Source organism: Neophocaena asiaeorientalis, unplaced genomic scaffold, assembly GCF_003031525.2.
Source record: "Neophocaena asiaeorientalis asiaeorientalis breed wild unplaced genomic scaffold, Neophocaena_asiaeorientalis_V1.1 scaffold138, whole genome shotgun sequence".
Classification (NCBI taxonomy): domain Eukaryota; kingdom Metazoa; phylum Chordata; class Mammalia; order Artiodactyla; family Phocoenidae; genus Neophocaena; species Neophocaena asiaeorientalis.
In genome coordinates, this window is record NW_020172632.1 from 6,442,736 (window position 1) to 6,467,593 (window position 24,858).

General features: G+C 40.4%; 1 protein-coding gene across 1 annotated transcript; it reads left to right on the forward strand.

Annotated features, from left to right (window-relative positions):
• The first annotated feature begins 3,086 nt into the window (after window positions 1-3,086).
• Window positions 3,087-15,991, forward strand: LRRC42 (leucine rich repeat containing 42). Its single transcript, XM_024739366.1, has 7 exons — window positions 3,087-3,571; window positions 7,502-7,633; window positions 8,988-9,106; window positions 10,343-10,431; window positions 10,604-10,717; window positions 14,040-14,124; window positions 15,495-15,991. The coding sequence occupies exons 1-7, from the start codon at window positions 3,099-3,101 to the stop codon at window positions 15,767-15,769; spliced, it is 1,287 nt and encodes a 428-aa protein (XP_024595134.1). The 5' UTR covers window positions 3,087-3,098; the 3' UTR covers window positions 15,770-15,991.
• The last annotated feature ends 8,867 nt before the right edge of the window (window positions 15,992-24,858 follow it).

The following is a 24,858-nucleotide window of genomic DNA, read 5'->3' on the forward strand; positions in this document are numbered from 1 at the left end:
TTTAGAAAGAGAACTAGCATTTGATGAGTAATTTAAAAGTATAATACAGCCAGAACTGTGCCGTTTTTGAAAATGATCCATGGAAGCCGAAGCTGCCAGGATTTGGGGCAGCCTGGGTAAGTGTCCTCACTTTGGTCCCAAGCTGCTTGTGCCCTCTGCTGGATGGAATCAGATTTTTCTGATTTTCACCGGAAGTGGTCATCCATTCATCCATTTGTCCATTTTACTCCAAAGTTTATGGAAGACACTACTGTAGGTGATGGTTAGGGGTACTACAGATAGGCAGACCCTATTTTGTTGCCAGGAAGTTTAAGTGTGCTGATTACTTATAATATGTTATCTTCCATGGAATTTGTCTTTCTACTTTTAAAATTAAGTCATTCTTGTTTGGGGCCATATCTGGTATCTACTTTCTGGTCTACAGGTAGAGTAGGACTCTGAATGTCCAAATCCAGAGATAAAGACTGAAAGGGATCTGCTTTATCTCCTTATCAAGATTAAACTCTGTGAGACTGAAGGGGCCAGGTGCTTACCCCTGGAAGAAAAGCTTAGAATAACTGAAGTATCTCCTCAGCAGCAGGCACTGAATACTGGCGAGAGTATGGGTTGTGAGAGCTAGCCAATTTTTTTTTCTGGTTTTTAGATTTTTTTTTTTTCCTCCCTGGTAGTACCAGTAGCAATATACTCCCATCATCCTTTTTGCTTCTACCACCTGCAAAAGGGTCTGGCGAGTGGGGGAGGAGTCTGCAGCTGTTGCCTGGTAGAGGAGCTGGCTCCTAGCAACAGTATCAGCAGGCCTTGCAGCTCAGAGTACTAAGTCTGTCCCTTTGAGGTCTCACCCTTCCTCTTCATTTGGTTCAGCAAATATCTGTTGAGGACTTATTCAAGCTAGGCTCTGTGTTGGACCTGGAAAAGAAAAGAGAGATGAATCAAGTTAAGTGTCGTGTACTCAAAGAGCTCACAGCTTTGGGAATATTAGCAAGTGAACGGACAGTACACAGTGCGAGGTGCTATGTAGAAAGAGACATTGGTGCTCTGGGAAAACCAGACAGATGTGTGCACTAGTGCAGGGGTTAGGAAGTTTTCTCAGGAGAGGGATAGTGGTTGAGCTGAGTGTTAATGATAACCAGGAGTTAGCTAGGTCAGGGAAGCAGAGAAGGATGTTCCAGCCAAAGGGAGCAGGATGTGCAAGGGCCAGTGAGACGAGAACACAGCCAACTTACCTGGGTCGTATGGCTTAGCCAGAGAGTAGGGCATAAGGAGATGAGCAGGGAAGAGTGAGGCTCTCGGGCGTGGCAGGGCCCTCTTTTCTGATGTGCTTTTATACACATAATTATCCTCAGGAGAAACATGGATCATACTGATACCCACAAACAGGATCAGTGTTTGATCTCCAGAGACTCAGCATTTTTGATCACTGACTTGATTGATTGTTGACACTTTTAAGTGGCTTCAGAGCTACATCCTAGTCCTGCATTGATGCAGAAGAAGCTGGGTTTGTTCACTCTAAAAGTCAGTCAGAGTCTTTTAGAGATTATAGCGGCTTTTTGACCTATGTTATATTAAGTTTTACCTAAAAATTGTAGCAATGATAATCATATACTTTCATTTTATTTAACTTGGCAATTTCTCGAATATTTTGAAACCTCACAGTTCCTCAGGAAAGCAAGTGTTTATTTCAGTTAGTGCTTGGACACAAAATGTCACCCATATGATTGCATAAATACCCTGCTGGTTTTTGTTCTTTTTACCCTGCTGTTTTTGATATGTTGCCTTACTTCGGAAGTGCCAGCTAACTGAAGAAGTTAAGGCACAAGAGCTAACTAAAGGCTATTCTAGCCCTTGGAAGCATCACACCTTAATAGCTTTTAGTTAGCTCTTGTGGTGGAGGTCTTTATTTGTGGATCCAAAAAACCATGTTGCTTGTGGTCTGTGTAAGGTTTAGCAAAGGAGTAAACTTTAGTTCTACTCAGGGACTATTACATGCCAGAGCACTATGTTGTTAGGGTGGATGAATTAAACATGATCTTTGCTCTCAAGGAGCTCAAATCAGCAGAACACGCCCAGAAATAAATCAGTAGCAGAACTGTGAGCCAAGTGCAATAAAGAAATGTGTGGAAGGTGCCAAGGTAGCAAGGGAGTTATTAGTTTCTAGCCTTTGTTCTGTGTGTAAACATGTTTTAAAAAAACAGAAATAGTTGGACTTCCCTGGTGGCGCAGTGGTTAAGAATCCGCCTGCCAATGCGGGGGACACGGGTTTGAGCCCTGGTCCAGAAAGATCCCACATGCCTCGGAGCAACTGAGCCCGTGTGCCACAGTTACTGAGCCTGCGCTCTAAAGCCTGCTAGCCACAACTTCTGAGCCCATGTACCACAACTACTGAGCCCATGTGCCACAACTACTGAAGCTTGCCTCCTAGAGCTCATGCTCCGCAACAAGAGAAGCCACTGCAATGAAAAGCCCGTACACTGCAACGATGTGTAGCCCCCGCTCACTGCAACTAGAGAAAGCCCACGTGCTGCAATGAAGACCCAATGCAGCCAAAAATAAATAAATAAAAATAAATTAATTAAAAAAAAACAGAAATAGTAAATTCCACGTGTACAATCTGTAACTTGCAAATCAATAAAAAATTTTATCATTTTAATGGCTGCATTCCATGGTATGGATGTATCATCATTTATATAATAACACCCTTGTTGAACAATTAGGTTATTTTCGGTTGTTTTGCTAATATCAGCTGTGCTGCCATGACTTTCCTTGTAGGTGACTCTTTGACCACTTCTGTGATAACGCCCTTAGAGTGAATTTTAGAAATGAGATTTGAGCTGGCTTTTGAAAGATGAATAAGAGTTCACCAGATAGACAAGAAAAGGGGGAGCATAGGAAAGGGCATTCCAGGTCGAGGTAATAGAGGTAACCTCCAGTGCCAGAGTTCACAGGCAACTGGTAAGCTTTGGTTCCCCAAATCAGCTACAGGGCCTGCCTGGAAAGCTCATAAAGCTCTGGGCACAGCAAGATGAAGTTACACGTTACAAATGGCATTTTAATTGGATTTGATTTCCTTGTGCCTTGCTTTTACAGTTGCGACCAAGGCAATGTCTTACTACCTCAACTCAGAAAACCACCTGGACCCAGGGCCCGTCTACGTGCGAGAAAATGGGCAACTGCACATGGTCAATCTGGCCTTGGATGGTGTCAGGAGTAGCCTGCAGAAGCCAAGGCCTTTCAGACTGTTTCCCAAAGGCTTTTCGGTGGAGCTTTGCATGAACAGGGAAGATGATACTGCACAGAAAGAGAAGACTGATCATTTCATCTTCACATACACCCGGGAGGGGAATCTTCGGTACTCTGCCAAATCCCTCTTCAGCCTCGTCCTGGGCTTCATCTCTGACAATGTTGATCACATTGATTCCCTTATTGGCTTTCCTGAGCAGATTGCTGAAAAGCTGTTCTCTGCTGCTGAAGCCAGACAGAAATTCACAGAGCCAGGTGCAGGGCTGAGAGCTTTACAGAAATTTACAGAGGCCTATGGAAGTCTGGTGCTTTGCTCCTTGTGTTTGCGAAACAGGTGGGTGTTCTGATTAAGACAGTGAGTAGTTTATTGGGTGTGTGAATTCTGTCAAGCTGTGGGGCTTAGTGGGCTTGGGCACTTTCCCCATCAAACAGCCCTTGAGTTCAGAATTTCCATACACGAAGTGGTAGGCCATTTTGAGAAAAATCATTGTCTTTCTCCCTTCCCTTACCCTCCCAGACAACACTTAGGTTTATTTTGAAAACGCTTTAAAGGATTAGTTGATTGCCACAGCTCCTCCATTAGGTAGTAAATACTCCTCTACCAACTTTTCTAGAAAGAGAAAATAGAAAAGAAAATGTGATTTGCTAAATATCTCTTGGTATGTATGCTCTCGGGGATGTGAAGATTAGTAACCAAAGTTCCTGTCTCTATTCCAGTTTTCAGACCACTAGATATTGAGCATTAGATAAAAAGCAACTTTAGAAGAATAAGTGGTTAAAATTTCAAGTGTCTTAAAGTTTGGAAATTTTCAGTAAGGTCCCAACACCAGAACCAAGGTCTGTCTGTTTTCTAACAAAGCAGATGTTTTCTCTTATCACCTGCCTTTGCTCATATACTTTTATTGATTTATTTAAAATTTTTATACCACCATCATGTAAAATGACTTTCAAGGCATCTACTAATTAAAAAGAAAAACTTGAAAAAGTACACAGAAACTTTAAACACAAACACAAAAAGGTATAACGTGGAACATAAGCCTCCCTCCCATCTCTCTCCTGTTTCCCTTCCCCAGAGGCAACTCCTGTTATCAATTTCTTTTACATAATTCCAGAGATATTCTGTACATATACATGCATGTATAGCTGTCCCCTTTGTTATACAAACAACAACACACACACAGTGCTCACACTGGTATGCACTTTGCTTTCTTCACATATTTTGAAAATCATTTACCGTCAATATGTGTGGATTTTTAAGATAGCAGTATAGTATACCATTATATATATCTTTATACATTTGGGAATATACTCTATCTATAAATTGTATTCTGTTTTTTCCTCCACGTACCATTATACCTTAAGTATTTCTCACAATAGGGAAGATGCTTTTTATCCATTTGTGATGTCTGCACACTGTTCCAGTGGTCAAATTGGATGAGAATAGCACTTTCATTCACATTTGATGAGCACATAAATTAATGTAGCATTTCTGGAAAGAAGCTTGGCACTATGTATCAAAAGCTTTAAAAATATTCATATCATTTGTTTGACCCATTAATTCCATTTATTAAGAGTCTGTTCTAATTTCTAATGTAATAATCAGATATGAGAACAAATACTTTACATAAGGGTGTTCATTGTAGTACTATTTGTAATAGTGAAAATCTGAAAGCTGAATATCCAACAAGAGGAAATTAATTAAATAAATTATGGTACATTCATATAATGAAATAGTGTATAACTTTTAAGATAATATCCAAAGATCATTTAAAATGGTGTGGTAAAATGTTCATTATAGAATAAATGAAAAAAATAAGAATTAAAATTATATGTATGATCCCAATTTTGTTTGTATAGAAAATTTTACATGTATTGCATATATGGGGGGGGAAGAGAAGCCCACTGAAATGTAATTTAGGTAATGAGATTGAAATTGGTTTTAATTTTCTTGATAGTTTTCCAGATTTTCTTAATTTTTTTCTCCAAGGAATGTGTATTACTTTTATAATCAGAAAAATATAAGAAACATTTTTAGCAATCTTTTGGCTCATATTTTATTGCAACAATTACAAATAAGACAATAACTAAGACAATGCTGCCTTATTCAGATATAAGAGTAAGATTTTTCAGTTGTGATCAGAAACTTTCCTTCTTTTGAATCCTCAAAGGAAAATAGGAAGAAGGCAGGAGATTTGGGTTTGCATTTGCAATTCTCAGCTGAAGCTGCAGCAGCAAAGGTTTTACCAGCACGAAAGGGTTCAGGTCATGGGGAAAGAGCTTGAGAAAATAATTGAAAAATAAGATAATCGTGTAGGTACAGGCACTTGCTTTGTGGGGTTGGGTCACAAAGCTGCCTGCCAAAAGGGGAAGCCAGTGTCTTTGCAACTGGGTTTCAACCCTACAAAACTGTCTCCTCCCTGTGATTTTTAATCCCACCGGTAGTCACAGGGAGGCAAGTATTTGCCTTAAAATATCACCCTGTGTAACCGAAGTAATTATAATAGCTACCATTTAATGAGGGCCTATGAGATGCCATTTACTTTTGGAAGATTTTTTCTGATTTTCTTAATAGTCCTTAAAGGAAGTGATCATCAGCTCCATTTTCTAGCTGGAGAAATTGAGGCTCACAGAGGTTAAGTAAGTTTCTTACAATCATACAAGTAATTAGTATTGCTGGAACCCAAACTCAGGTCTGACACTAAAATATCTGTGCTGTTTCTGTTGCTTCTCCACTACACTCTTCTGAACTTTTTAAGGGGCAAGTTGTAAGACTAATTTTGAGCGAGACCCTAGAGCTTCAGTTACGTCCTAGATAAGCATGTAGTAGTGTCTGTGGTTTTGCATGTTCGTTTCTCAGCTTTGATTTTTGTAATGTTTGTTAATCATGTTATATGTTTTTGTGTCCTTCCCAGATAACCCTTGTTTCAGAATTACTAAATATCTTTTGGTTAACTGATCAAAGGATGTGTGTTTTCCTTTCTGTAATTGCCAGTAATTCCCCAAATTCCCATTAACCCACTTCAACTCTGTGATTGGAAGATGGAAAACAGCAGCTTTATTTACAATGCAATTAAAATATGTCTGAGTAAATAAGGCTCATTTGTGTACCCAGCTGAGCTCAGTCACCAGGCAGCTTAGAGGGGGTATCAGTGCCCCAGGCCATCTGTACCCAGCAGTCAGGCCAGCGATCAGCTTCAGTATATCTTATTCTGATTGGAAGTAGGAAGAAAAGAGATCTAACTCCCTTCTTGTCCTTGGATTATTCAGTGCTGTTTTTGGTTATTATGATTCTGGCAACAGTAGAGAAATGTGAACACTTTTAAGTATAACCCCACTGATCCTAGCTTACCATCTCGCTGTGGAAACTTCTAGACATCCATGAGAAAAGTGGATGAGAAAGGCACGCTCTTGCCCACAAGCATTTCCCTGTTCTCTTAGACTCCTCTCCTGTTTCCTGTCACTTCTAATCCCTTTTCATTTTTTCTCACTGACATCATATGAAATAGATGGACAACTAGAAAGCAGGGTGGAGGCCATAGCCTGGGCTGTGCAGTGTCTTTTTGATCTTCTTTTCCTCTCCAGAGGCCTCCTGATACTTCCCGATAGCAGTTCGGCAAGGTGCCCCAGTGTAATTAAAGTGTTCATGCTCACAGGTTTGCCTTAATAACCATCTAGTTTAGAATGAGTTCTTATAATAGTCATGCTGCGCATACTTTTGGAGTAAAGTTAGCGGGATAACAGTGGCACAGTGACGTGGGCAGCTACTCAAACTTGTGTTTGAATAGAAAAGATAAAACCTGACTGTCAAATGTATCTTGGTATGCTCTTGGGGATGTGCTGGTTAGAACCCAGAATTCTTGGCCTGTTCCAGTTTTCAAAGCACTAGATACTGAGCATTAGATAAAAAGCAACCTTAAAGGAATGAGTGATTAAAATTTCGAGTATTCTAAAGTTTGGAAATTCTCTGATAAAATCCCAGCATTGACACCAAGGTCTGTCTGGCTTCTAACATAGCAGATTTTTTCTCTCGTGTCCTGCCTTTGCTCATATGTATTTATTTATTTATTTAAAGTTTTTATTCCACCATCACTTACAAAGATTTTTAGCTTAAAAAATTCAACCTGTGCCTACATAGTAATCAGTAAAGTCTGCTTATTACATAGTACCTTGTCCTGATGGAATGTTGATGTGTCACAAAGCCACAAACGGTGATGTTTTAAAAGAAAGAAAAGAAAAGCTGTTGATTGTTCTCCACACCCCACAGATATCTGGTGATTTCAGAAAAACTCGAGGAGATTAAGTCTTTCCGGGAGCTGACCTGCCTGGATCTATCCTGTTGTAAGCTTGGAGATGAGCATGAACTTCTAGAACATCTCACCAATGAGGCCCTCTCTAGGTATTGACCTGCCACCATTTGTAGATGAATTGTTTTGTTTCTTTTTTTAAAGGATGATCAGTTGGGATCATCTTGAAGAATGTTGATTACTTCCCAATCCTGTGTTTATTTGCTAATTCTTTTTTCTAAAATGATTCAATCTCCATTTACTCAGTACAAGCAGTATAGATTGGACAACTCTTAGGAAAGTAAGTCACTAGGTTCTTTACCTAAATAAACTTTATTTCAACATATAATACTTGACGCTACCTGTGTTGAAAAATGATTTTGCCCTGGTTTATTCTAGCAAGAGATGAGAAGTTATACAATTTCTACAATCATTATCATTTTCTATTTTAACTGCTAATTAACTATAAATTATTTAAAATGTGAGCTATTAAAAGACAGCCAGATAAATCCTTTTCAAGAACCATAATTTAAAGAAATCATCCAGTTCATACCATTCACAAATAGTCCGACTGATCTCAGTATGGCCAGCAGAGAGAAGGCCAGATGGATTCCTTTGTGGTTTAATAAACACCCAGAAGGATAACAGTACTACAAACCTGAGTCTAACCTGTACAAAGGTTTTTTTTTTTTTTGAATTTTATTTTTTTATACAACAGGTTCTTATTAGTTACCTGTTTTATACATATTAGTGTATATATGTCAATCGCCATCTCCCGATTCATCCCAGCATCAGCACCACCCTCGCACCCCCGCCACTTTCCCCGCCTCAGTGTCCGTATGTTTCTTCTCTACATCTGTGTCTCTATTTCTGCCCTGCAAACCGGTTCATCTTGTACAAAGGTATTTTTGTACAAGGTTAGTAAAGGTTCGGATTTCTTGAGTGTGGGACAGTGGGACACATTAACAACACCAGTTACAGGTTAGCTGAATGGATTGGCTTATGTCTGTACCTTATAAACCCAATCTGAGAATTGGATTTATAAAATAATTAGAATGAAAGAATTGTGCTTTGCATAAAGAATTCTCATAGGAGTTCTTAGCAGACTTTCCCAGTATATTTAGAGTGGTTTTGGTTTTCACACAGCATTTGTCAGGAATGCAGCTTTTGTGATAAACAAGTGTATTTATATCCTTAATGCAGTCCCTGTTTACCTCATTCCATCATATACCTTTAGTGCCCTCTGCCATCTGAGACTAGTACTACATGACTCTTTGATCTGTAAGTTAACCCTCATTTAGCAACTGAAGTAGCACCAAAATATCTTTAACTTTATTAAATGCATTATGTGTGAAATAGCAGAGGTTAGAAGATATATTTTTGAATGAAATTTATGAAAGTATGTTCTCATGACTAGACTTTCTCAAATGCTCTTTAAGTAATTTACTTATGGACTTTGTTTTCTAGTGTAACTCAACTCCACCTGAAGGATAATTGTTTATCTGATGCCGGGGTGCGGAAAATGACGGCACCAGTTCGAGTGATGAAAAGAGGCCTTGAAAATCTAACATTATTAGATTTATCTTGTAAGTTTTATTAGAAGTTATAGATGATTAACGTTGGAAGAATGGACTTAGAAATCATTTAGTTCTTCCTCTTTGTTTGAGAGGTGATAAAATTGAGGGGAGGTGACTTTCTTAGGTGCCACAACAAGTTAATGGCAGAGCAGGACCTAAAGCCAGAGGCTCTTGATGCCTGGCCAAATACCTTTCCTGGCATGGTGCCACCTCTGTAAGGTAGTAAAAGCCCTTACAGATTCACCCATGCCACTTACTCTCTGCAGACAGGGCAACCTTTCATCATATTCACAGCATATATGAAGGACGTTTGGCTTATTTTTACTTTCTTTGAGTTGCTGATCTATAGTGTCTGTCAGCTAGGTCATTTTTTATCAGTAATTGCTTGGTGAAAATCAGGATGAAATTCACAGTTTTGATAACTTGCATGGAATGAACCAGTTATTGACTCCAGTAGTAGAAAGATGGTAAGATCCTTTATGATTTAACTGAGCATTTATTAAATATGTGGCAGGATGGTATGGTGTCAAAAAAATAGAAGGAGCAGGGGTTTGAGGTCAGAGGACACTCCTTGCTCTGCTACTGTGTGCCCTTGTGCAAGTTATTTAACCTCTCTGAGCCTCGGTTTTGGCTTGTGTGAAATGAAGATAATAATGAATGCCCTCCCTTCCTCCCAGGGAAGTCTATTCATTTAACAAATATTTTTGGGGTGTCTACAATGTGCCAGGCACTGTGCTCATGGTCTTTAGGACTCAGTGCTAAATGCAGTACTCTCTGATATGAGAAGGTGATATGTAAGAAAGGATTTTTTTTTTAAATGCAGGTTAGTAAGACATTAATAGTCTCTGTGCCTCAGTATCCTTGAAAATCTTTTTAAAATAAATCTTTTACTTTGGAGGTAAAATGGCTGTGAACAAAGTCTAATATACCATTCTAATACATGTTTACATATGTTGTTTTCATGTGGTTCCAAATTAAACCCTTTGGAATAACTGTCTGGTTCATTAATTTTTCTGCTAACCCCCAGCTCCTAGAAAGTTAAAGCTGTGAAGGATCTTAAGGATCATCCAGCGTGGCTCCTTCACATTACAATAGGAAAGATAAGATTTCTATATTCAATTTACTCTGAAAAGCTTGTTCACTCAGTATTTTCTATTTTATCATTGTTTGGCCTTTTTTCCTGAGCTTATTGTTGGCATTGTAGCAATACTTATAACAGAATACTATCTATGTTTTGACATTTAGGTAACCCTGATATCACAGATGCAGGAATTGGATACCTCTTTTCTTTTAGAAAACTAAACTGCTTAGATATCTCTGGGACGGGACTCAAGGTAAGACTTCTACTCCCTTCTCTTGCTTTTCCAGACTTACAATTTGATATTTTGCTTCTGCTAATTGGCATTTAGAAAGGACTGGGATCTGTGATGGTGTTTATTTCCTACTGAAAGCAAGTAGGAGTTAACCAGATGTGTGTGCATTAGTGTTCTGGTTTTCCCTTACTAGGACGTCAAAGCTGTCAAACACAAGCTTCAGACCCACATAGGTCTCGTTCATTCCAAAGTGCCTTTGAAGGAATTTGATCACAGTAACTGCAAGACAGAGGGCTGGGCTGACCAGGTAAGGCAGATATTTTCTCCTACAGTTAACGTGGCTTCATTTTAATTCCAAGTGTCTTATTCAACACTTGAACAAATGTTAATCCTCTTGGTATTCCTTGGCTGAATTGTCATCTTCAGTCGAATCCGAGATACTGATGGCCTGGTAACTAACCCAGTTACTTAAGAAAAGGTGTTAGATGCCAGTCCTTAAATCTCATGCTCTGGTTGCTAGATTGTGCTTCATCCGTATGGGACCTGGAAGAAAACGCCTTCTTATAAATGACTCAGAAAATAAATGAATTCTTGCTTGCTATGCAAAAAAGCAGTATGACCCAGCTTCACAAGGACAGATTCTCTTAGCAGTGGTGTATACTGGAAAGAGAATAAGTCACACTGATAAGAATTCAAATCTAACTCTTTCCCTTTTTGGGGGCAAATTTCTTAACTCTTAGAGCCTTAGTGAAGAAACATCTTTTTTCATCCTGAGCTCTCCCATTTTCTTTCTTTCTTTTTGAAGTTTTAAAATTTTTATTTTATGTACAAAGAACTAGGACTGTTTGGAAAGGTAGATGTCCTGGATGAACCATTCGAGGAAGTTCACTTAGTCCAACTCAATGAAGCCGATATCCTCCAAGTACTGGCAGAAACATGGGTGACACATATTGAGGCCATATTTCCAGATCAGACTATGCTAGTTTGAGCACACTGAGCCCTTCCATTTTCAGCTTCTTAGCTGAACTTTGATGCTCTCTTGTCTTTTTGATGGCCTTCCTTAAGTTGGTGAAGTACAGACGTAAGTAGAGAGTCAGAAGGTAACCAAGTAGTAGAGCACCAGTAGATGCCAGCCTCCCTGTGGCTGGTGCCTTTCTCCTTCAGATACTTTAAACCAATGTTTATTGCTGGAGGCCTAGAGGACCCACCAAATTTTTTGATCTGGATCCCTCCTTGGCTCCAAGCAATAACGCATGGTTGTGGACCTATCCATCCACCTGATTGTAGCATCACCTCCCTATAAGTAAGCAAGAAGGGGTGCTGGTGAATCAGTGTTTCAGAAGCACTTTGAAGTTTGTGAAAATGCATGCTGAAATAATTACAACAGTTCATTGTCAGACAAAGTTTATAGTGCTGGAAGAATCCTAGATACATCCAGTAGACTTGGGGCAGGTGTGGGATGGTCTTACAAGGGCTTGATGTAGTTTGGTTATGGTAGCAGGTGACATGGTGGAAAGAGCATAGGCTGTAGGGTCAGAGGCCTGAATTTGGGATCCTGGCTCAGCAACCCAATAGGGATATGACCTAAGGCAACTTTGAGTCTCTGTTTATTTATCCGTAAAATGCAGAAACCAGGACCTTTCTTGCAGAGCTAAGGATGAAGTAAAATACCTAACAGCCTGGACTGAAAGCACCATGCAATCTCAGCTGGACCCTAGGACTTGGCAGCGGTGCTTTATCTATCTTTTATTGATCCTTATTGAAACTGTTTCAGGCTGACTCCATCCTCCTCCTGCCTCATTCTCAGAAGGTGACACAGAAAAATGAGGCCATCTAACAGGAGTTCCTTTACTTCCCTCTGTCTCAAAATTTCTACAGTTCTGCAACATACCCCACTTCCCTCCTATCTAAGGGAACAGGTATGCCTCTTTATTCCAGTGATAAGCCCTTTAGTGGCTTCTTTTCCTTTCAGTTCTGTTCCCTGAGATCTCCAGCATACTCTGTGATATTTTACTAATAATTATTTCCCTGTACTGCCCCACCACTACATCTTCAATCTCACTCTCTGTTGGCCGTTTTCTTTATGTGTATAAACATGTTACTTCTATTCTCACATGTTCTTTATCCCCCATTGCGATTGTGAGCTGTTTTCTTTTCTTGTCTTCCCACGTCCTCACTGCCTACTCAGTTCTTAATCCCTTGTAAGCTAGTTCTGGCCCTCACGGCTCTGCTGCAGGTGTCGTCCTGAAGGTGGCATGTGATCTCATTCTTCACCTTCCTTGGCTTTTCTGCAGTTCTGATATAAACATGCATGCCTTATGCTTTTTCTCTCTGGCCTTCCTGCTCAGTATCCCCTAACTTTCTCGCTTCTCCCTTTAGCTCTTGCTGATTCCTCATTTCCTCTTCTCCTCTTTTCTTCTATCTCCACCCACTCTCCTGGTGATCTGAACTGTTCTCAGAGCCTTTACTGTCCCTGCGGGAATGATATCACCTTCTCTTACACGTTAGACCTGTTCCTAAATATTCTCCATAAATCTCTGCCAGGTACCTCAAATTCAGCTTGTCCAGAACCAGGCTTGTCTTCTTCTTCCCCATCCCCAAACAGCTTTTCCTAATTGACATTCTTATTTCTGTTAGTAGAAGCACAGTTTTCCTTATTGTCCCCTGAGCCACCAGATTCAGTTCATCTTAGCATTCTTTTAGATCTGTCCCCATTTTCCATGCTCAGGGAGGTATCATAGAGGGGCTGACAACTAAGATTTATTGAGTGCTTCCTATATTCCAGACACTGCTAAACCCTTCATGTATGTTAATCTCATTTAATCCTCACAACCACCCAATGGGCTATGTACTATTATTAATCCCGATTTTACAGATGAAGAAATTGAAAGACAGAAATTAAATCACTTGCCAAGGGTCCCCTGGCTAGTAAGTGGTGGAACTAACTCTGGAACAATATTCTTAAACTATGTGTTGTGCTGCCTCTGTGACCTGAAAATGTTTGTCTTGACTTTCTTTTATGATCATTTCATTGCATACCACGAGAAGTGCTGAATTTAAAGTTCTTGCTACTTGTGCTATATGTGAAATAATTGTTTACTTTACTTATGTGTAGTTTATACTAAACCAAATTTTCAAAAGAATTTATAGTAGCTTGTAATAAAAATACATTTGTAGCAGTTTAAAAAAATGGAAACTGATCATGAAGTGTCATGAGAATATGGAAACATGGTCCTTTCACACACGTACAAGAGTGAGTTACAGTTGGTATAGTTTAAGGCATGAAAGTGAGTCTAGGAATGTGTGAAAAGTATTATGACTAAGGTTTTAAATTTTAGTATTTAGTTTAAGGTTATGCAGTTTATTTCTAGATTGGAATAGAGATGAAAATAGGGAGTCAGCTTTGTAGATTTTTTCGGAGTCATGCAAGTATGTATATCCAGCATGTTTGTATTCTGACCAACTCATGCCTTAAAACAGAAAATCCAGACTTGACTTGGTTCTTTTTCTTATCCCCATCATCTGAAGTAAGATTACAATGGGGGTTTGTGTTTATGGAAAGAGAGGGGTGGGGACCAAGGAAAGCTTGAGATTTTGTTTGGATTCAAATCTTTCCAAATACATTTTAGATTGTTCTGCAGTGGGAGCGTGTGACTTCGGAAGCTGTGAAGCCACGAGAAACCTCGGAGCCTGGAACAGCTGCTCAGCATTTCTGTGAGAAATTCCCTTTCCTTTGGAGTGTTTTGCCCTTAGGTTATTTGCCCTTAAAGCACTTAGCTCATCTTCACTCAGTGGGAAAATTAATTATGATAGTATTGACTTAATTAGATCACTGAGACTTGTATTCTGTCAACACAGCCTACAGTGTAAGTTCACACTTAGCTTTGAGTACCAGCACCAGGAAAATACCTTATTAAATGTATGTATGTATGCACATATGTGCTTATTGACATCCCATCTTGTTCCAGAAAAAATTTGCAGTGGTACAAAAGTAGATGGATATAGAACATTAAAAAGGAATTAAAAGTGTAGCCAAAAGGGACAAGCAACCCAAGTGTCCATTGACAGATGAATGGATAAACAAAATGTAGTATTTACATACAATTGAATATTATTCAGCCTTAAGGAGGAAGGAAATTTTAACACATGCTATAACATTGCTGAAATTTAGAGACATTCTGCTAAGTGAAATAAGCCAGTCAAAAAGACAAATGTTGTATGAGTCTTCTTATGAGATTCCTAGAGTGGTCAAGTTCATAGAGACAGAAAGTAGAATGGTGGTTGCTGGGGACTGAGGTGAGGAGTGGTAGGGAGTTACTATTTAATAGATACCAAGTTTTAGTTTCCGGATACCAAGTTTTAGTTTCGCCAAGCTGAAAAAGTTCTGGAGATGGATGGTGGTGATGTTTGCACAACAATGTGAATGTACTTAATGCCACAGAACTATACACTTAAAAATGGTTAAAATGCTAAATTTATGTTATGTGTATTTTACCGTACTTTTTTCTGTAAGGAGTTAAAGGATGAAATCGAAGTGAAGGAAAAATAAACGTAGAAAAATAAGAAAAATTCAGGGCAAACCAAAAAATATAGGATAAGGTTGTATCATTTGCTAGAGTTGTGCCGCAAACTTGGCTGTTTTTAGGAGACAGAGTCAAGTCCAGATTTTGAGTAATAATAGCTGACGTTTTTTCGAGCTTTTACTATTGTGCCAAGCATTGTGCTAAGCACCTTATGTTACTTTATCTTCACATCACCCTTATGAAATAGGTTTTATATCCCTCTAAAGATGAGAAAACTGAATCTCAGAGAAGTCACTTGCTCAAGGTCATTTATGCAGCAAGTGGCAGATCTGAGATTTAAATCCAAATCTGTGATACTCTCATGTGAGTACATACCTTCAACCTGTGCTGGTGCATTTGCTGTAAGTTACTTTACAGGGCACTCAATAGGGAATAAAATTAATCCAAACCTCACCCTGTTTGGGCCTCTTATCACTTCCCTTGGATCATCTTTCTGGACTTAGGCAGCCGTTAGCAGTGGCATAGGAAAACTCGTTGCCCTTCCGTTTGTCACCCTTACAGATGGGAAACGGGCTCGAACAGAAGCCCCAGTGAAGTGTCACCTGGCAGACGCCCACATGAATTCTTCTGAGAAACTCCAGTTCTATAAAGAGAAAGCCCCAGATTGCCATGGACCACTGTTGAAACACGAAGCCCTCTCAGGCCAGGAGTCAAAGAAGAGCAAGAAGAGAGCTTTCGAGGAGCCAGAGAAAGAACAGAGCAACTCTTCACAGTCTTCAAAGCAGAAATATGTGTGTCTTGCTGTGGAAGACTGGGACTTGTTAAATTCCTATTGATTGGCGGATATAAGTTGACCATTTTCCCCTCCAACTCTAATGTACGAGGAAAGGGGGCTGATGATGTTTTCCTTTTCGTTTGAATTTACCTATGGCATTAGCATAGCAAGCGGATATTTCTACTTTTGTGGTGGGGGAGGGGAATGCTATGGAAGTATGTAATAATTTCTAATGTATATTTTCAATACATAGTAATTTTTTCAAATAAACGTTTTTGCTGTCCTTAGGTTCTCCTTGTGAAAAATAGACTGGAGCCACAGGAAGTAACACTTTGGTTTGGGACGAAGGCCATGGGGACTAACGAGGCAGCTTAGCGTCATTTGTTACTACTCCGGTTTGGCCCAGCCTCAAGTTAAGTGAGTTGTTTAAGGTCCGGAGCTTATAAGAACCAGAATTTATATTTCTTTCTGTCCAGCTGTAAAGCCCACTCTATTACATGGCCTTCTTAAATAATAGTTACCATTCATTAAAATCTCAAATATTAGGTCTATTAAGTAAACCACCAAGAATCTTCACGATAGTCCTGCCAAGTAAGGATCATCCCCTCCATTTATCAGATGAAGAACCCGAGACCAATGACTCACTTTAGACCAGTGCTTCTCAAGCTTTATTGTGCATGCAGATCACCTGGGGATTTTTTTTTTTTTTTTGGCCACGCTGCGTGGCATGTGGGATCTTAGTTCCCCAACCAGGGATTGAACCCACACCCCCTTCATTGGAAGTGAGGAGTCTTAACCACTGGACCCCCAGGGAAGTCCCCTGGGGATCTTTTTGAACTGTAGATTCTGATTCAGTAAATCTGGAGTTGGGCTTGACATTGAACATTTCTAACAGGTTTCCAGATGACGCTAGCACTTCTAATTTGTGGGCTACACTTGGAGTAGCAAGGCTCTAGACCTTCATTGTCCAGTACCGTGGCCCCTACTCACATGTGGCCCATGAACACATGAAATGTGGCTAGTCCAAATTGAGATGTGCTGTAAAATGCATACTGGATATCAGATACCAGAGTCCAAAAGTATGAATAAAAAAAAATCTCCTTTTTTTTTTTTTTTGGGGGTAAGCCACCAGGGAAACCCAAAAAAATTTGCATTTTTAAGTATTGATTACATGTTAAAATGGTAATTTGGGGATTAAAATATTAACTTCATCTGTTTTTATTTTTCTGATGTGGCTACTACAATATTTACATGGCTTGCATTCGTGATTTGCATTATATTTCTGTTGAGCAGTGCTGCGCTAGACCATATTCCATCCATAAAGGTGAGCTTAAAGCAAGACTTACTGGCAAGTAAAAGGAAGGGAGAGAATGCCTCGAGGAATTGAGAGCATCGTTGTGGTAGATTTGACATCTGGAAATGCTCTGGAGTTTAACCAGGATTTTAATAAAAGTGGATCTTGGATCTGATATGTGTTCTATTTGCTATTCAGAGCTAGTCAAGGTGCTACTCTGTAAGTGTGGCCTGTTGCCCAGGATCATCTCAAAAGTTCTGATTTTTGAAATTTATCCAATGAAAAAGCAGATTCAGTGCAGATTGGTTTTTGTTGTGGAAGTAGGGTTGAGCTTTAAAATGTCATTTGGGTGAACAGGAGCACAGCTTGCCAAATTCCTAGTACAGGCAGCCTTACTTGTCAAACTTAGCATATATTGTTAGTCAAACCTGAGTCAAATTTGATCACCCCCCACTATCACCACCCCCTTGCTGCTGTGGTGCAATGCTATGTCAGAAAGTGGCGTCTGATTACTCTTCAAACATCCCACCTGTTCTGATCATTTTGGAGGGCAAATCTTCCTTCACAGCAACTTAGGATTACTTCTCTTTTATAAACACAGTATACTTTTGAAGCTAAGATTTCATTTTCTTTAATCCTTTTTTTCTTTCAAGGTTCTCATTTTCCTCTGCTGGTGAGTCCTTTAAGCAAGTATTTCTTGTTTGATCTGAACAATTCATTGTAGTCATTCAGATGGAGTTATGAAAGTCTAGTCTTTGTTTTAATGATTGAAACAAATGATGAAGTTCAAGAAATTATGACTAGTACAAAATAGATGAGGTGATCTGTGTGTGTGTGTAACTTACATGTAAGATTAACTTTTTTATTTTTTTAATTAGAATTTCTTGTTTCTTCTTAGAATTCACTTTCTGACTCATTATGAACTTTGGGCAAGTGACTCAGTTCTGCTAACACTCAATTTACCTCTTTAAAACTGGGCCACCTACCTACATAATGCTTGCAAGAATGAATAAATCAGTGTTACTCAAAAGTATGGTCTGTGGACCCCTGCCCCAGAGTCTCCTGGGGTATTTGTTAAAATGAAAATTCCTGTACGCCACCCATATTTACTGAATCAGAATCTTTTAGTTTGTTAGAATTACGTAATAATCTGACATTAAGCCAAATTTTCTTTTCATACATTTATTCCAAAAAATGCTGAGCCATTCATTTGAAAAAGTATCCATTAAACATTTAACCTGTGCCAAGTGTTGGGGATTCAGCACTGAACAAGACAAAAGATGGTGTATGCCTTCAAGGAGCTCCCATTCAAGGGAGGTGAGACAGACATGTAAGTAAACAGGACAGTGAGTCAGCAAGCTAAGTTCACATAGTGAAAAAGTGGAGCTGGTAATGAGATACTGGGGGACGGGATGGGGAGAGTTCGGTTTTTAATTTAGGGGCTTGCAGAAGGCCTCTCTGAGGAAGAGACGTTGAGCTGAGAAGTATGACAAGAAGGAGATAGTCATGCAAACATCTGGGTCTGAGGAAAGGAAAGAACAAGTGCAAAGCCTGAGATGGGAAATGCTTGACACATTCTAGGGACAGAAAGAAGAAAAAGAGTGAAAGCCAGGTGGCTTGTGCATTGTGAACAAGTCGTAAAAGATGAGTTTAGGAGAGAGACAAGTGGCAGATCATCTAGGCCTTGTGGGTCGTGGTCATTTGAATTTTACCTTAGTGTAACAGAAAGCCACTGATTAAGCATAAAACATGTCATCTAACTTCTCTTTTGAAGAGTGAACCTTTGCTGCTCTATGGGCCCAACGTGTAGGGCATGGATCACAGTGGGGGCAAGAGTAGAGCAGGGAGGTCCAATCAGGACCATTAAAGAAGTCCAAGTGAGAGACGATGGCAGCTAGGACTAGATAGTAGCGATGGTAGTGATGATGAGAGGTTGGATACAGGGGCTAATTTGAAGGTCGAGCTGACAGGTCCCATTGATGCATTTGGTGTCAGGGAGTAAAGGAACAGAGGGAGTAAAATCAAAGGTGACTCCTTGCTAAGGTTTTGCCTGAGCAACTGAATGGATGGTAAAATGCAGGAGAGGAGTAGGTTTGGGGTAGGTGGGGAAATCAAGACTTCTGTCTTAGACAAGTTTGAAAGGCCTAATGAGATGCACAAACAGGCAGTTGGACACATGACTCGAGGTCAGGGGAGTGATCAGGACTAAGATATAAAGTTGGGGTTCCGCAGTATAGAGTTGATATTTGGAGCCCATGACTGTATACGATCACCTAGAGAGAGTGTAGATAGAAAAGAGATACGGGGCCTGGGGCCTTCCCACACTTAAGATCATGCGAAAGAGGAATGGGTGTTGAAGACAGAGGTAAAACCGGGAGAGTATAAGCCTAGAAGTGAAAATGTAATGGGAAGAAGGGAGTGGTGAGTTGTGTCAAGTACTTCACATTGGATGAGGACAGTGATTTGGCAATTTGGAGGTTGGTTGTGGCTTTGATTAGGTTTGGGGGAGAGGTGAATGTTAAAAACCCAACCGGAGTGGATTAAAGAGAATGGGAGATGAGGAAGTGGAAATAAGAACCACAGAAAAAATTCCTCAGGCCATGTCTCTTTTCTATCTGTACGACGTAAAGGAGTATAAATTCCAAATTCTTGTAGTAACTGGAGTCTTGGGGTCAAAGAAGTATTTTCTTTTGTAGATTTTTATTCAAACATTTAAAAGTAGAATAGAGCATGCTTGTTACTCATTGTGATAGGCGTATAATAGCCCCCCAAAAATGTCCAGGTCATAACCCCTGGAAATATGTTACTTTACATGGTAATGGGGACTTTGCAGATGTGATTAAATTAAAGATCTGGAGATGGGGAGATTATCCTGGATCATCCAGATAGGCAATGTAATCACAGGGGTCCTTCTAAGAGGGAGGCAGGAAGATCAGGGTAAAAAGCAGGAGATGTGACGATGGATCCAGGAGGTTGGAGTGATACAGTGAAGGGGTCACAAACCAAGGAAGACAGGTGGCCTCTAGATGCTGAAGAAGGCAGAGAAATGGATTCTCCCCTGAAGCCTCCAGACAGAGGGAAAATACATGAGAATGAGAAAGCGTGAGGAGTGTTAAAGAGCAAGGAATTAGCTCTCCTAATAATGGATGTGCTTGGGACACTTAGCTTCTTGACAAGTCTTGCAGAGTTAGCTTGCAGCTTTTTTTCTGGTCTTGAGATTCTCCCCACTGCCTTTTAGTGTTGAACTTAGCTTTGATCTTCTAGATTCCTGTAAGTAATACCATGTCAAAATAAATAGAACATCTTACCGGAAGGCCTTGCTCTGTTTCTAGTCCTTCCACTGAAGGTTTTTCCATACCTTTGGGGATAACATGAAGGCCTAACTTTGCAATAGGTTTATAAGAGAATATTCTGGCAACATTAAATGCAGTATGACTTCTGGGTAGTAAAGAGCAGTGACACAGCTTTTCTGGCCACCTTTAACCATGTGTCTTTGGCCATCCTTATATTTTGAAATTTATCCTAAAACCCAAGTTAGTTCTTGGTATATCAGTGTTGAGCCCTGGCCATACCTGTATCCTCTCAATTGGAGAAGAGAAATTATATCCTGGAATTCTTAGATTGGCCTGACCTGGATGATTTTGACATCCTGCTGTTACGGTCTCGCTCTCAGTATCTGTAGCAAAAATTTCCCCTCTGCTTCGGCTTCAGCCTCTTGTTCCTGGCAACTTCCTCTCTCTATCAACTCTCAAAGATGGTTCTTTGGGCTGTGAAGGATCAGCTCTAGACTAGGAGTCAGAAAACCCAGGCTCTAGTCCATGTTCTGTCGCTTACTAGCAAATCTCTTGCCTTCTCTGGGCCTTGATTTCCTCATCTGTGAAAGAATGTAGTAAACTTACTTGTTTGATAGGATTGTTATAGGAATTAAATGATATAATGTGAGTGAAAGTGCTTTAAACTATAGAGTCGAATTCAGATGTTATCTAATTATTTATTTCTTTGTAGAATCCTAAAACATTACCACAGCTCTTCATGTTACAGATAGGGAAGCTAGGGCTCAGAGAGAAGAAACTTATTCATTATGGTGGTTAACTTTATGTGTCAAGTTGGTTAGGCTGTGATGCCAAGTTCTGTGGTCAAAACCAGTCCAGGTGTCACTGTGAAAGTGCTTTATAGATATGATTAACATTTAAACCAGTAGATTTTTAATAAAAGAGATCACTCTCCATAATGTGGATGAGCCTCATTCAATGAGTTGTAGGCCTAAGAGAAAAGACTGAGCTCCCTAGAATAAAATTTTCTCTCTCTCTCTCTGTTTGGGAATACACATATACACATACACACCCTACTGGTTCTGTTTCTCTGGAGGACTCTTACTAATATATTCATTCTTTCATTCATATGGCAAACAGTTATTGGGTGTCTACTGTGGGTTTTGTTAGAGCAAATAAGACAGGGTCCCTGCCCTCAAGTAGGGAGCAGACTAGTGACTTCCCAAGTACAGTTTAGTGTGATCATTACTGTGATTTGGGCGTGCTTTGGGAGCTTTGGGACCACAGTGAAAGAATGCTCAAATGGGTAACCAAGACCTGTGAGGCAGGAGTTGCTTCCTGAATGATGCTTGAGTGAGTTTTGAAGGATGAATATGAGTTAGCAAATCAAAGAGAGGGACCAGGCATTTCGGGCTCTATAGAGTGTGGAAAAGAGTGACAGCATTTCCACGTGTGAGTCCCTTAGGAGTTCTGGGTGGCTGGAGCAATGGGAGTTGGAGAGAGTTGAGTGATGAAGCCAGAGCTGTGAGCAGGAACCATTTAGGGGAAAGCCTTGATCCTGAAAATCATAGGGAGCCATGCAGGGATTAAAGTAGGGTGACAGGGCTTCCCTGGTGGCGCAGTGGTTGAGAGTCCGCCTGCCGATGCAGGGGACACGGGTTCGTGCACCGGTCCGGGAAAATCCCACATGCTGCGGAGTGGCTGGGCCCGTGAGCCGTGGCCGCTGAGCCTGCGCGTCCGGAGCCTGTGCTCTGCAACGGGAGAGGCCACAACAGTGAGAGGCCCGCGTACCGCAAAAAAAAAAAAAAGTAGGGTGACAGAGGTCTGTGTTTTAGAAAGATGCCTCTGGCTACTAGGTGGAAGCTGACCAGGAGGGGAAGTCCAGTGAGTAGCCGAGGGAGACCTAAGGCAAGGCGTTAGGAATGCAGCCGTGAGATGTGATCATTCCCTCAATACATACTTGTTGAGCATCTGTTCCGAGCCAGGTACTTTGTCTGGCGATGGGGATCCATAATGGACGCAGACTCTGCTGCTGTGGAGCTTGGTGTGGAACTGAAAGGATTTGGTATTGACTTACAGGAGAGGAGGGGTCAAAGAGGACTTCAAGGTTTCTAGCCTGAAGTAAGTAACCACTGAGATGGGAGCATTGGAGCAGGAAGAAGTTCGTGGGTCAGATGAGTTCAGTTTTGGAGCTTGTAGAGTTTGAGGTGGTACAGCCAGATGAAACTGTCCAGGAGACTGCTGATCTGTTATTTTGCAGGGCAAGAGAGCTTTGGGCCTGGGAGAAAGATTGGGAAGAAGCTGGGGGTGGGAATGAAGTCACACAGGAAGAACAAACGTCAGGTTAAGAACGTGGAATTGTATGCAAAAATGCTGTGTGTTTGGATCATGTGGGTTTCCCCCCTCCCTGTGAAGTAGATCCATAGCCGTCATGACAGTCTCAAAGGGGAGAAGACGTGTGCTTCCCCCTCACCCCTGCCAATTATGAACCACTGAGATAATGCATTTTAATTAAGCAACACATCCCCACCCCTCCCAAGAATCTGATGTGGCAGATCCCAGGACTGTCTTTGAGAAACTGAATGAAGGTGTGGAATGAGGGTAACAAGGATCCTCCAGGTAAAGTGCTCTGTAATTTCAGTGTGCTTTGCAGATGGGAAACTAGTCTCAGGTATTGGGGCTTGCTGGGAAAGTCAAGATGTAATCTCAGATTGACTCTCAGGTTCAGTATTTCCCCACGGCGTTGAGCAGGCTAAATGGAGTTTTGCAGGCCTTAATCTTATTCACTCCCACATTCCCATCTGAAGAGAATAGAATCTGCAATGAGATACCACTTAACACCACTTGAGTCATTGCCTAAGTCTCCCAACCTTTAAAATGAAATAATGATGGTTGGACTCTGTCTTCTCAATGAAGGACGTAGAACAAATCTGGACACTCTGGGAAAGTGTCTCCCTCTGCCTTGCTCAAAGGATTCAGAAAGCAGCCACAATGCAGTAATGGGACCAGCTTTGCCTTTCTGCCTGGAACAACCGAAAAACCAGGCAGAATATATGAAGCGTCAGTTTAAAAACACTGGGCATCAGGCAATAAAGGACAGTCATCCCCAAGAGACAGGAAACAAAGTGAGCCCTACGACTGCTTCAGCTTACTGCCTAGAGAGAGTTCCCAGGCTGCAGCACAAAGACAGGGAGTCCAGGCAGAGCCTAACAGAATCCATGCATTGAGGAGTTGGAACTTAGAGTTCAGGGAAAGCAAGGCAGCTAGAGTTCACAGGACAGAGTAGTAGAGAGGAGAAAGCTGCAGACACAGAGAACTCTGGAGATATGCAGAGAGTGCCCCTCCAGTATTCAGCAGAGTACTGATCAGCACACGCATGTAGGGAAACTACCTCAGGCCAGGGGAAGAACCACCCGGAGGGATTAGAGAAAACAGTGCTTGATGGCCACACAGGGCTGGGAATACTGGAGAGCCTCATTATCCATGGGTATTGAATTCAGAGAAGTCTTACTTCAGTAGTGGAGAATAATTAGTCATAAATAGTAATTAGCCTAAACAGCTCTAGTCCTGCCCAGTAAGTCTTAAAAGCAAGACCTTAAAGGATCAAGTGTTACAAGTAACTTAACTGCATCCAAGAGCAGTATCAAGAATATTTATAGGAAATCAAAAATATCTAACAAACACCCAACAAATTAAAATTCACAATGTCTAGTATCTAATAAAAAATTACCATATATAGTCTAGAAATAAATCCTCAATTTACAGTTAATTGATTTTTGACAAGGGTGCCAAAATAATCCAATGGGGAAAGAATAGTCTTTTCTACAAATGATGTCAGGCACCTGGATAGCCACAAGCAAAAGAAGAAAGTTAGATCTTTCCTCATACCATATACAAAATTTAACAAAAAATGGATCATAGACCTTAATGTAAGGGCTAAAACTGTAAAACTCTTGGATGAGTTTATAGGCATAAATCTTCATGACCTTGGGTTAGGCAAAGTCTTCTTAGGTATGACACCAAAAGCACAGTCGACCAAAAGTAAAAGATAAAGAAGACAGGTTAGACTACATCAAAGCTAAAATCTTTTATGCTTCAATGGGCAGCAGTGAAAAGACAACCTACAGAATGGGAGAAAATATTTGCAAAGCGTGTATTTGATAAGGATCTAGTATCCAGAATATATAAAGAATTCTTACAACTCAGCAATAAAAAGTTAAATTACTAAAACAAATGGACAAAATATCTGAGTAGACATTTCTCCAAGCAAGATATACAGATGGCCAATAAGCACATAAAAAGATGCTCAACATCATTATCAGGGAAATGCAAATCAAAATCACAATCCACAATGAGATACCACTTCACATCCACTAGGATGGTTATAATCAGAAAGAAGCGATAGCAAGTGTTGGTGAGGATGTGGAGAAATTGGAACCCTTGTATATACTCTACTGGTGGGAATGTAATATGATGCAGCCACTGTAGAAAACCATCTGGCACTTCCTCAGAAGGTTAAACATAGTTACCATATGACCCAGCAGTCCCACTCCTAGAGAAATTAAAATGTTCATCCATACAAAA